The sequence below is a fragment of the Chenopodium quinoa genome, unplaced genomic scaffold (assembly GCF_001683475.1).
Source record: "Chenopodium quinoa cultivar QQ74 unplaced genomic scaffold, ASM168347v1, whole genome shotgun sequence".
Lineage (NCBI taxonomy): Eukaryota > Viridiplantae > Streptophyta > Magnoliopsida > Caryophyllales > Amaranthaceae > Chenopodium > Chenopodium quinoa.
The window spans coordinates 1,154,383-1,165,411 of record NW_018745684.1 but is presented as its reverse complement, the minus strand read 5'-3'; the positions used below and the strand labels follow the sequence as shown (position 1 = coordinate 1,165,411).

Below are 11,029 nucleotides of genomic sequence, written 5' to 3'. Positions count from 1 at the left end.
TTAAAATTTGCGTACCTTTCCTTCAAAAAAAAAGTACGTTGAAGAACATGGGCCGGGTTAACTTATTGAAGAGCGCTATGGTCCATGCAATTAGTGACAAAGAAGACGCAAATTTCAATTGTTACGTGCATGCATGGAGGCGGATTTCCTTTTTATTTATGAGCCACGATTGGTCCACGATGAATGCTATATTTGTCATTCTATTTTTCCTATTTTATCCATCTCAAAATTAGAGAGTTATTCATATTACATTCATCTGTTTTTCCTTATAAGTAAACATGTTATTAATGTACCATTAAGGCATAAAAAATCTACATGTGAAAACATTCTTTTTAGACTGGATAAAACCGAAAGACTTTGCTTCCAAGGCTATTAGGTGGATTCTCAAAGGAGACGTACATGACTAAGGCTCCCTAAAAATGAATCGATCCTAAACCCATCACCAAACTCGGCTTTAATAGTCATAATTAACTAACTAAACTAACTGACCACAAATTTTAAACTTCGTTGACAATTGTTTTGACTAGTAATGTGAAATCTATACATGTCGATAAAGTACGGAGTATTTTGCAATTATTAGGCGACTAAAATTACCAGTATTAATGTTTAAAAACAAATTTCCAAAGATATTTTGTTTAGAACTATACATTTTGTACGGAGTAGTAAACAGTTTCAAATTATAGCTATTCTAGCTTTCATCATATGATGAAATTGTTAGCCATTTCAATAAGTTATTACTTGTTTCAATTTCAAAAGTAGCAGGTACATACATGAAAACCGTAGACTAAATACGAGTAATTAAAGTTCGAAAATAAGAACTAGGGTGGTGGCTAAGCTTTGATTATTTTAAAGAGGGTTATAATTGTAATTTTAACTAACAAAGAGAAGAGTAGTGCTGGTATAGACAAGCCAATAAGAAGGCCCCGCGTAGTGAGTTAAATGAGCAAATAAAAAAATAGAGAAACGAGTGAAAGGAGTGTCCAGTAGTTGTGTATATAAATAGTAATCCATAGTTGTTGGTAGGACTCCAAGGAGGCAGGCAGCCAAATAATTTTTGTAAAAACAAGCAAACAAATTAAATTATACACTGAGAAAAACAATAAGAAAGCTAATCGAATTACTAGTAATAATAAACATAATTATTACTAGCATTAATATCATGGGAAGATCACCCTGTTGTGATGAACTTGGTCTCAAGAAAGGTCCATGGACTCCTGAGGAAGATCAGAAGCTTGTGAATTACATCCAAAAACACGGCCACGGTAGTTGGAGAGCTCTTCCTAAACTCGCAGGTAACTAGCCAACCCTTGATATCATCGTGTTTGTGTTAAAATTAGGATAACTTTCTCTAGCTAACTAGGATCATGGAAGACGCACTATTTTCAAAGTGTGCAGGTAACAATATCCAAAAATGTGTTCATATTGTGAAGTTTGGTTTTGTTTCAGGTTTGAACAGATGTGGAAAAAGTTGTAGGTTAAGATGGACAAATTATCTAAGGCCGGATATCAAGAGAGGCAAATTCACACCCGAGGAAGAACAAACCATCCTAAACCTCCATGCTATCCTCGGTAACAAGTAAGCCTTTTAAAAACTGAATATTTCTGGATTTTCTTTTGAAGCAATTTTATGATCAAACTTTGAATGTATTTAAAGTGATGATCCTTAATTCAATTTTCTTATTTTCTGTTACATGCGTTACACTTGGCTCGTTCAAATTTGAATTTGATGATCCTTGATTTTATAATGTGGGTACTAAACATTTTTTTTTCACAGTGAAAATCTCCGTACTAACCTCCTATTTTCTAATAGCGTAATTAGCTTAAAATTACTAACTTCTTTCAAAATTTGGGATCAAATCTTATCTACATAATTATTGTCCTTGTGGCTCTCTCTACACCAAAAGAATATTTATAATTACTTTCCCTAATATTTAATTTCTCATGATTAGGTGGTCAGCAATTGCAAACCATCTACCAGGACGTACAGACAATGAAATCAAGAATTTTTGGAACACACACTTGAAGAAGAAGTTGATTCAAATGGGATTCGACCCGATGACTCACCGTCCTCGGACCGACATTTTCTCAAGCTTGCCTCACCTCATAGCCTTAGCAAACCTTAAGGAGCTAGTAGAGAACAACTCTTGGGAAGAACAAGCTGTAAGACTACAAACTGAGGTGGCTAAACTTCAGTACTTACAATACCTTTTTCAGCCACCTACTAATTATCCCATGCCTAACCTAGACATGGACACCCTTAACCTTTTAAACTCTCTACCTTCAGCATTTTCTTCAAAGGATAACAATAATAATTTTAACCATAACCTAAACACAAACCCGGTTTTGAATACCGCGAATTTGGATAGTCCAAACCCTTTTGATGCCATCCATGATCATTTGCCAAGTCTAAAAACCCTGGAAACACCAATTAACTTGATCAACAAAGACAACAATAATAATAATGGTATTAGTTTGGTTAATAATGATCAAGATCAAATTGTTTTTCATCGTCAGCCTTGTGAGTTTACTGTCTTAAGCAAAGGGGAGAATTCCCCGACTTCTCCTTGGCTTCCTTCTTCGCCTTCTCCACCTCCGGCAGCCACGACCACCACCTCGGCCTCACTTATAGATGGTTGCAATACTACTTCTGCTACTAGTTTCTGGCCTGATCATCTCCTCCTTGAAGACTCCTTGTTTAATGATATTCCTTAGTATAGTATATTATTAGTATTTAATAATTTTCATATAGCATATTTTGGATTATTTTCATATACTGAGTCCTGTGAAAAGTTAAAGGTCTGTACTATATTTGCACCCTTAGCTTATCCCTTTTACGGTGAATATTTTCTAGTACAAATATACCCCTTTGAACTTCATTGATCGTCATATTATGGTGATTATATGATATATAGATCAGATAGCACATACTGTTGGTATGAATTATGGATTACTAATTAACTAAAGTATAAATGATTTGTTTATACAGAGATTAATCAATATATACCTCTTTTTATTAATAAATCAATATAACTGATTATTAAGATTACCTTCGTTTTTTTTTTAATCATTTTTTAACATGATATGTAATTACAGTATGTATACTAGGGTTTGGGTGTATGACTGAGTTGCTTTGGACCCACCTAGCTCGTGTATACACAGATGTCTATGCAAATACATCCATGAATCATTCACCTCCCTTTGCCCTAGAGAGATTAATTGCAACTAAAAGTACGGCTGCAATACACCATAGATTTAATTAAAAGGCGGAAGTACAGTGTTACCACCTCGGCCAACTGTTGATTCTATATATATCTCAAATTACCTTCACATTGTGTAGTATACTTAGTACATAATACGAATGACCAATTTTAATCATTTTAATTACGAAGTATACTTAGCTTTAGGTCATATTTTACATAATGATGTGGTCGGAGTGGCTATGCCCCGCTTCGTTTCACCTTAGTTTTCTTTATTGTTTATTTAAAAAAAAAAATATTTTAAATTTCTGTTTGTCAAAAAAAAAATTATATATAAATTGTTGGGATACCATTCACACTAGTAATATCTTTAGGTGCAAATTTGATCACTTAATTAGTGATTTGGTAGCAAACCACTTTTTACTTTATCTTAATAAAAGTTATTAGTCTTCCAGTCCAGCTATATGCCGAGATCGAGTAGTCTACATCATATCACACAGTTTTGAGGTGTTAATTAATACGAGTATCACTTATAAAAATGGAAATATGTGGTAGACTAAAAAAAGTTCAATATAGGTGAGAAGACATGAAACTTCAAGCTCGGGCAACATGTATCATGTATGAGCAAACAAATATAGCACGGGTAAATAGTATACTCGTACTGTATTAAGTTACTATGTACAATAATTTCGTATAATCAGGTTTTCCACTGTTCAATAGCTACAAAGTTCATCTAATTGTACGGTAGAAAATCAACATGGTTAACTTTGCATTTTCATCAAGAATATGAATATTAGAAATTTTTTCCTCCACAATTAACTACTCTGTATCTTCTTTCCCGCAAACAAAATATCACCCAACACCATTGTTATACAAAATATATCATACTAAAGTCGAAATTCGAAATCAAACGTATTAATGGAAGAAAGGATTGAGAAAAATACTTTGAGGCTATTTTTAAAAGTAATTGATCAATTCAAATTTTATTTAAAGAAAAAAACTACAGTAAATTTATTTATTGTTAAAAAAAAAAAATTATTCAACTCAATGAATGGTTAAGATTTAATACCAAATTTTAAAGGTTGAGATTGAAAGATTACAGTGGCTATAAAATTACTGTACCCAATGTATGACAATATGTTAAATTAATATCTTGTGAATATGCGTTACGTTGTAGAGTCCACTATATATGATTTTAAAATTTTAACTCGTACGGACTAAATGATTTTGTATCAATTAAATTAAACCGCAATAATTTGCAACAATCAACAATTTTGGATTTTTTTAACTTTGACTTTTGTCACCTAAGCAAGTCAAATTAAATTAACTGCACCACCACTGAACAACTAGAATAATCACACTTATTATGAGTATTATGAAGTAGTTAAATACATTAAAGGAAAGCCCTATTTTGGATCAAAAAGCACTTTTAAATGCTCTTTAACGTGACCTTTTCTTTCTGTAATTCTCAGGTGTCAAGTCTATTATGTGACCTAGCGAATTTGCTAATAACTTCGTATAACAATATCATAATAATGGTAATTGTAAGTTGAGATACTGTAAAATAAAAAAATAAAGATTGAAATGTGGGCCGAATTTCTTAATGTATGTATAACGTTGTGACGTGTTAGAAACACTGTCTTAGAAGCAAAATTCGCCCCGACTATGGTGCAATCGGAGATGGCGTTGTCTCCCAAGATTTAACACAGCAATCTCCCTTAATGTGCACTCAAAAAGAGAGAATAGGAACTCACAATATTTAAACCAAGTATAAACACACATATCTAAACCAAGTAAAATTTACTTCTCCCACCAATGTGGGACAAAACCCCTTTTCTTCCAATATATAAATCAAGTAAAGCTTTCCTTATCCCACCAATATGGGACAAAGAGTTTTCCTCCAAAACAAATAAAAACTTCCTAAACATTATTTCCAACAGTAATATTTAAAGCTCAGTCGTCACATTTTAAAACTCGCTCGTAAAGAGTCACAAAAGGTGGAAACGTAGACATATATAGTACACTAGTATTTGATTCCGACCAGTAATATATGTTGAACAGTGATAACTATTTTTTCGCATTACTATTCATTGCATGGTAACCTTTAATTTATGAGTGTTGTTGAATAAAAATGTGACTTTTTACTTTATTTAATGGGGAAAAATAAGTCCTATATGATTCTTTTCTTGCCTGTAGGCAATGAATCTGATCTCCATTACTTATATTTTTTGTATTACTTCATTACACTTAATCCCCCCTCCTCCTCAATTTTATCCGTGTACTTGAGTTGATTTAATTATACATATATATGCAACCACAAATGTACCATCTACTTGTCTTTTCCCAATTGAGCATAAAATTATGTTTCTTTGGAATCTCATCCCCAAAAGTCCATTATTGATTTTGTGTTAAGTCAAGCTTAACCCAATGAATAGGATTAATACCTTGGCCACGCTCTGCACACTATCGTATTGTATTATTTAAGTCAATGGTAGCACTACAAGAAAACAGCTGAATTCCGACGGACTTTTCCCGTCGGAAACAGGGGAAATCCATCGGAAAACGGCCTTACGACGGAATTTCGTCGGAAACTGTCTCTCGGAACAGTCCTTGTCGGAAATTCGACGTTTTTCGAGGGAAATTCCGTCGAAAGCCACTTTTCCGACGGAATACATTCTGTCAAAGCTGGTTTTGACTTTAGCCGAAATTTCGTCGCAAAGTTCCGACGGCGGAGCTGAATGGATTCCGACGGAATATTCCGACGGAAATTTCCGTCGAAAACAGTATATTCCAACGGAAATTTCCGTCGGAAACAGTATATTCCGACGGAAATGTCCGTCGGAAAATTGAATAAAAATAAATAAATAAAAGCCACCCCCCACCAGCCCCCTACCACCAGCCCACACCACCAGCGCGCCCCCTACCACCGGCCCACACCACCTGCCCCCCTACCACCTTAACCCACCTCACCTGACCCACCCACCTCCCCACCACCACCTTAACCCACAACCAACCCAACCACCTGCCCCCATCGCCCTCCCCACCTCACCTCACCGAAACCCACAACCCCACCTACCAACGTACCCATCCACCACCACCCCACCTAAAACCGTACCCACCCAGTACCCCCACACACCCCACCAACTCACATCACCCACCGTAACCACCATACCTCCAACCCATTTTTCCAAATATTGAAAAAAAAAAACAGATCTATACAAACTAAAAAAAAAATATAGATCAAAATGAAAAAATTGGAATAAAAAAATCGTGTTATTAAAATTATTAAAAAAAACAAACAGAATACAGAATTATTACAAAAAATTATTAAAAAAACCAAAATTATTAAAAAAATACTAGATCTATGCAAATTAATAATTAAAAAAAAAACAAACACAATATAAATCGGAAACAACAAAAACGAATCTGGGCTTTAATCTGCAAACGAGCGAAGCTGGGATGAATTTGCAAACGAACGAAGCTCGATTTTGGCCGGTGTTGCTCGGTGTTTCTAGGTCCGGTATTACTAGGAGTTGCTCGGTGTTGCTGGGTCCGAATTTCCCTAGGTGTTGCTCGGTGGTGATGGCAAAGCGGGGCGGCTTCAAGCGGTGTTGTTCGTTGCTGGTGGGGGCGGCATCGAGCGGTGTTGTTCGTTGATGATGAGAGAGAAGAGAAAAGGAGGAGAGGGAGAAGGAAAAGAGAGAAGAGAGAGAAGAAGGAGAACAGATCAAAGAAGGAAGAGGGATTAAGAAATGAGGAGAGAGAGGAGGGAGGTGAGAGAGGAGGGAGAGGAGAAAGTGAAATGAAGGGGAAAAGGGGCAGGTTTTAGGGTTTTCACTTTTCAGTGAAATTTTGGCTTTTTTTTGTTTTTTGTAAGTTGTATTCTGACAAAATATTCCGTCGGAAATGACCTTTTCCGACGGAATATTCCGTCGGACATATATGGGTTTTCCGACGGAATGTCGGAATATTCCAACGGATTTTAGTTTCGTCGGAACATTTTATTCCGACGAAATATTCCGTCGGAAAACCCATATATTCCGACGGATTTATATTCCGTCGGAATTTTCCGACGGATTTCCTACGGAATAAATATTCGTCGGAATATATGAGATTTCCGACGGAAATTTGTGTCCGTCGGAAAAAGGCCTGTTTCTAGTAGTGTGGGGTCTAGATCTCATTACAATGGCTCAAGCAACAATTCCTTTGCTTAGGTTTGTTTGTGTAGCCTTGAAAACCTAATTTCGTCGTTATTTGCAATTCAACAACATGTTTAGCATACTTTTATTCTGGTTTTTAAAGTATGTACATTAATACGAAGTATTCATTTTAATTTTATTTTGCATGTACTCTGTAACAAGAAAAATTCAAGTTACTAAGCACATCTCTTTTGTCTATATGAAATCACAGTAATCTCTGGTTTATAATGATAGTATGTCATGCACCCGCAAGGCCTCAAATATAGTTGAACATAAAGTAGTTACCAACGTAATGTCGATCAAGGTACTATTAATGCATCACTAATAAGCTTGGTGACAGTGGCGGACCCAGGAATTTCCGACTGGTGAGTCACAATCGATAACCAAATATGTAAAAAAATTTTTTTTACCAAACAACCAAATAATAGTACTAAAAAATACAACCAAATATTCAAACAGTACAAAATACAACCAAATGTTCATATAATACTACAAAAGACAACTAAATAGTAATGCAAACTTATTACAATAGTTCTCGACGAGTTTTCATGTTTTGATATCGATTTATGATATCTTCCATGCTAACATTCGAAAACAAATCATTCTCTAAACAAGTAATCAAACAATCATTCAACATTTGATCTCCCATGCTATTTCGTAGTTTGTCTTTCACGTGCTTCATGCCAGAAAATACCCTTTCCACACTTGCCGTTGCGACAGGAAGAAGCAACACCAACTTCAAAAGTAAATAGACCCTATCATGAGTTTCAGACAATCCCGTTTCAACCAATTTGATTGAAAGCTCACTAAGACCCTTCAAATTCCAAAACCTTTCATCTCCTCTAACAAAACAAATGTAACTCTCAAGTGTATGACCAAAGATTATCAATTCTGAACTTGGAAATTCAGTAGGATAGAATTTCGCAAGCTTAATCAATTTTTCCTTGTCAAACTTAGAAAATCAATCCACAGGACTCAAACAAGACATACACACAAGTAGTTCTTTAGTTATTTCGGGAAATCGATTTTCAAGTTCTTGCAATTGAAGATCAATGACACCAAAAAAACTTCAACTCGAAAATGATGTAGATTAGACACTTGTGGGCCTTTACCTCTAAACAACCTCCTCCCGGGAACAACATATTTATCCTCCATATTTGGAACTGCAATGTTATAGTCACCAATAAAAGAAATGACCTTTTCCATATGAGAATCCCATCCTTCATCTCTCATTCTTTGCAAATTAGTCTTGGTTACATTAACCATGGCCATTGCATTCACAATGTCTTGATCGTGCTTTTGTAAGGCCACATTCAAGGTATTTTTTATCCCAAATATACTAACCATCAAGTGTGCCACAAACACAAAATCAAAGGACATCAGAAAATTTGTAAGTGTTTGAGCTCTATTAGAATCTATTGTATCTGATACTTTTGCAATATCCTCAAGAGAACCAAGGATTACAGGGTATAAATCAAGTACATTCAAGATTGTCTTGAAGTGAGATCCCCAACGAGTATCACAAGGTCTACCTAATCCACATTCTTGATTTAAACCTGAACCCGTTTCAAGTTCACCTAGAGACAAAGCTTCCACCACTCTTTGAGCTTGATTTTCACAAATAAACACTTTCCTTTTTGGTGAACCCCCCACAAAATTCAAGAGAGGTGCAAGTACATTAACAAATAACCAAGCACAATCTGAATTCTTTTTAGCAAGTGCAACTTGAGTCAATTGAAGTTGGTGAGCAAAGCAGTGGACAAAATAAGCTTCTTTACACTCATTCTCTATAAGAGTCCTAAGGCCATTAATGGAACCTTGCATATTACTTGCCCCATCATAACCCTAACCCCGTACTTGAGAGAAAGACAAAGAATGCTCCATTAATAAGGATTCAATAGCAGTTTTGAGAGTCAAAGAAGCAATGTTTACAACATGCACAATACCAAGTAAACGCTCACACACTTCTCCCTTTCTATTAACATATCTCAAACAAAGAGCCAATTTTTCCTTGTCAGAAACATCAGCAGACTCATCAGCAAGGATAGAAAACAAACCACCATCAATATCTTCAAGCATTGCTTTAGTTGTCTCTTTTGCACATGCATTTATGATATCTTTTTGGACTTTTGGAGAAGTAAGTTGACAATTACTAGGAGCATTTTTCAAAACAACTTTAGAAAATTCAGGATTACCTTTGAAAATAAGGGCTAAAAGTGAAAGAAAGTTACCTTTTCTTAAGGAACTTTCTTTTTCATCATGACCACGGAAAGGAAACCCTTGGAGTAAAAGCCATCGGATTGATTCAATTGAAGCTTCAAGTCGCTTCCTATATGCATTTGTACTCTCAGCGGTCTGTTTTGTCAAGGCTTGTGTGATGCTTGACTTTTGTTTCTTGAACAAATCCATAGCTAACACTGCATTATTATGTGCACTCAAGTGTTTACCCACATGATTTCTTATTAAATCCGATCGATTCCATGATTTGAAACCATCACTAACAAAAGCATCACCTCCAAATGCATTTTCATCCTTGAATCGATAACAAGGGAAACAATAGGCAGCATCCTTTTCCACACTATACTCAAGCCAAGTCCAAGTATCAAACCACTTAGCACAAAAGCGACGCTTTTTGCCAAAAATAGAAGTTTGAGGAAATATAAACACTTTGGGCTGACAAGGCTTTCTTTGAATGTAAATTCTTCTCACTAAATCTCTATCATATTTATGAAATTGACTCATCTTTCTCCTCTTTCCTGGATCTTGTGGAAGATTAGCAAATTCATGTTCACTTAATCTTTCACCAAAGATTGGGGCATTAGGAGAACATTGGCCTTGTTCATTTTGAGGGGAATTTTGAGTTGAATAATGAGATGGAGATGAATGTTGTTCACTTTCTTGAGGTGGAGATATAATTTGTTCATTTTGTGTTGGATGTGGAAGAGAAGTTGGAGTAGGATTCTTTTTAGCAAAGAAGCTAGCAATGTTTTGCATTTCGTTTGGAGTGCGTTTTCTCTTCATTCTAAAAATTGAATAAATAATCAACTAAATCAAACAATATTCCCAAGAAAAATTATTTACAAAGATCATCCAAATAGAAAATTGACAAGATTACAATACTAACTAATAATTAACAAGCTTAAAATTGACAAGACTAAAATTAACAAACTAATAATTGACAAGCTAATAATTGACAACATGTCAAGCTTAGCTCTCTAATAATTAACAAACTAATAATTGACAAGATTAAAATCTGTACAAGCATTAGGTTCAAATTTCAGTAAAAACCCAACAACATTAACAAAAGGTTCAAAGTTTACCAAACAAACAACAATAAAATCAACCAAAGTTTCAAACTTTTACCAAAAAACTAACAAAATCAACGAAATAAAGAGAAGAATGACATACCCAATCACTGTGTGGAGGCAGTGGAGCCGCCTGTGTGCAGCGGCAGCAGTGAGCGAAGATGAAGAAGAAGCGAAGAGCAGTGAGCAGCACTAGAGGTCTGGCCGTCTGGTCCGCCGGTCGTCTGGAGGTCTCATGGAGTCGGCTACCGGCGGGTATGCGAGATTTGGGTGAAGATGAAGAAGCAAAGAGCAGGGGCTAAGGCTTGAGAAGTTGAGGAAGTCGGGC

General features: G+C 35.5%; 3 protein-coding genes across 3 annotated transcripts; 1 reads left to right on the top strand and 2 right to left on the bottom strand.

Annotated features, from left to right (window-relative positions):
- The first annotated feature begins 851 nt into the window (after nt 1-851).
- Nucleotides 852-2,981, top strand: LOC110717907 (transcription factor MYB16-like). Its single transcript, XM_021896694.1, has 3 exons — nt 852-1,292; nt 1,447-1,576; nt 1,950-2,981. The coding sequence occupies exons 1-3, from the start codon at nt 1,160-1,162 to the stop codon at nt 2,710-2,712; spliced, it is 1,026 nt and encodes a 341-aa protein (XP_021752386.1). The 5' UTR covers nt 852-1,159; the 3' UTR covers nt 2,713-2,981.
- A 4,938-nt stretch (nt 2,982-7,919) lies between these two features.
- On the bottom strand, nt 7,920-9,220 carry LOC110717496. Its single transcript, XM_021896209.1, has 2 exons — nt 8,465-9,220; nt 7,920-8,348 (listed from the first exon to the last, which is right to left on the bottom strand). The coding sequence occupies exons 1-2, from the start codon at nt 9,218-9,220 to the stop codon at nt 7,920-7,922; spliced, it is 1,185 nt and encodes a 394-aa protein (XP_021751901.1).
- Nucleotides 9,221-9,241: 21 nt separating this feature from the next.
- Nucleotides 9,242-10,390, bottom strand: LOC110717495 (zinc finger MYM-type protein 1-like). Its single transcript, XM_021896208.1, has one exon. The coding sequence runs from the start codon at nt 10,388-10,390 to the stop codon at nt 9,242-9,244; it is 1,149 nt and encodes a 382-aa protein (XP_021751900.1).
- Nucleotides 10,391-11,029: the final 639 nt, after the last annotated feature.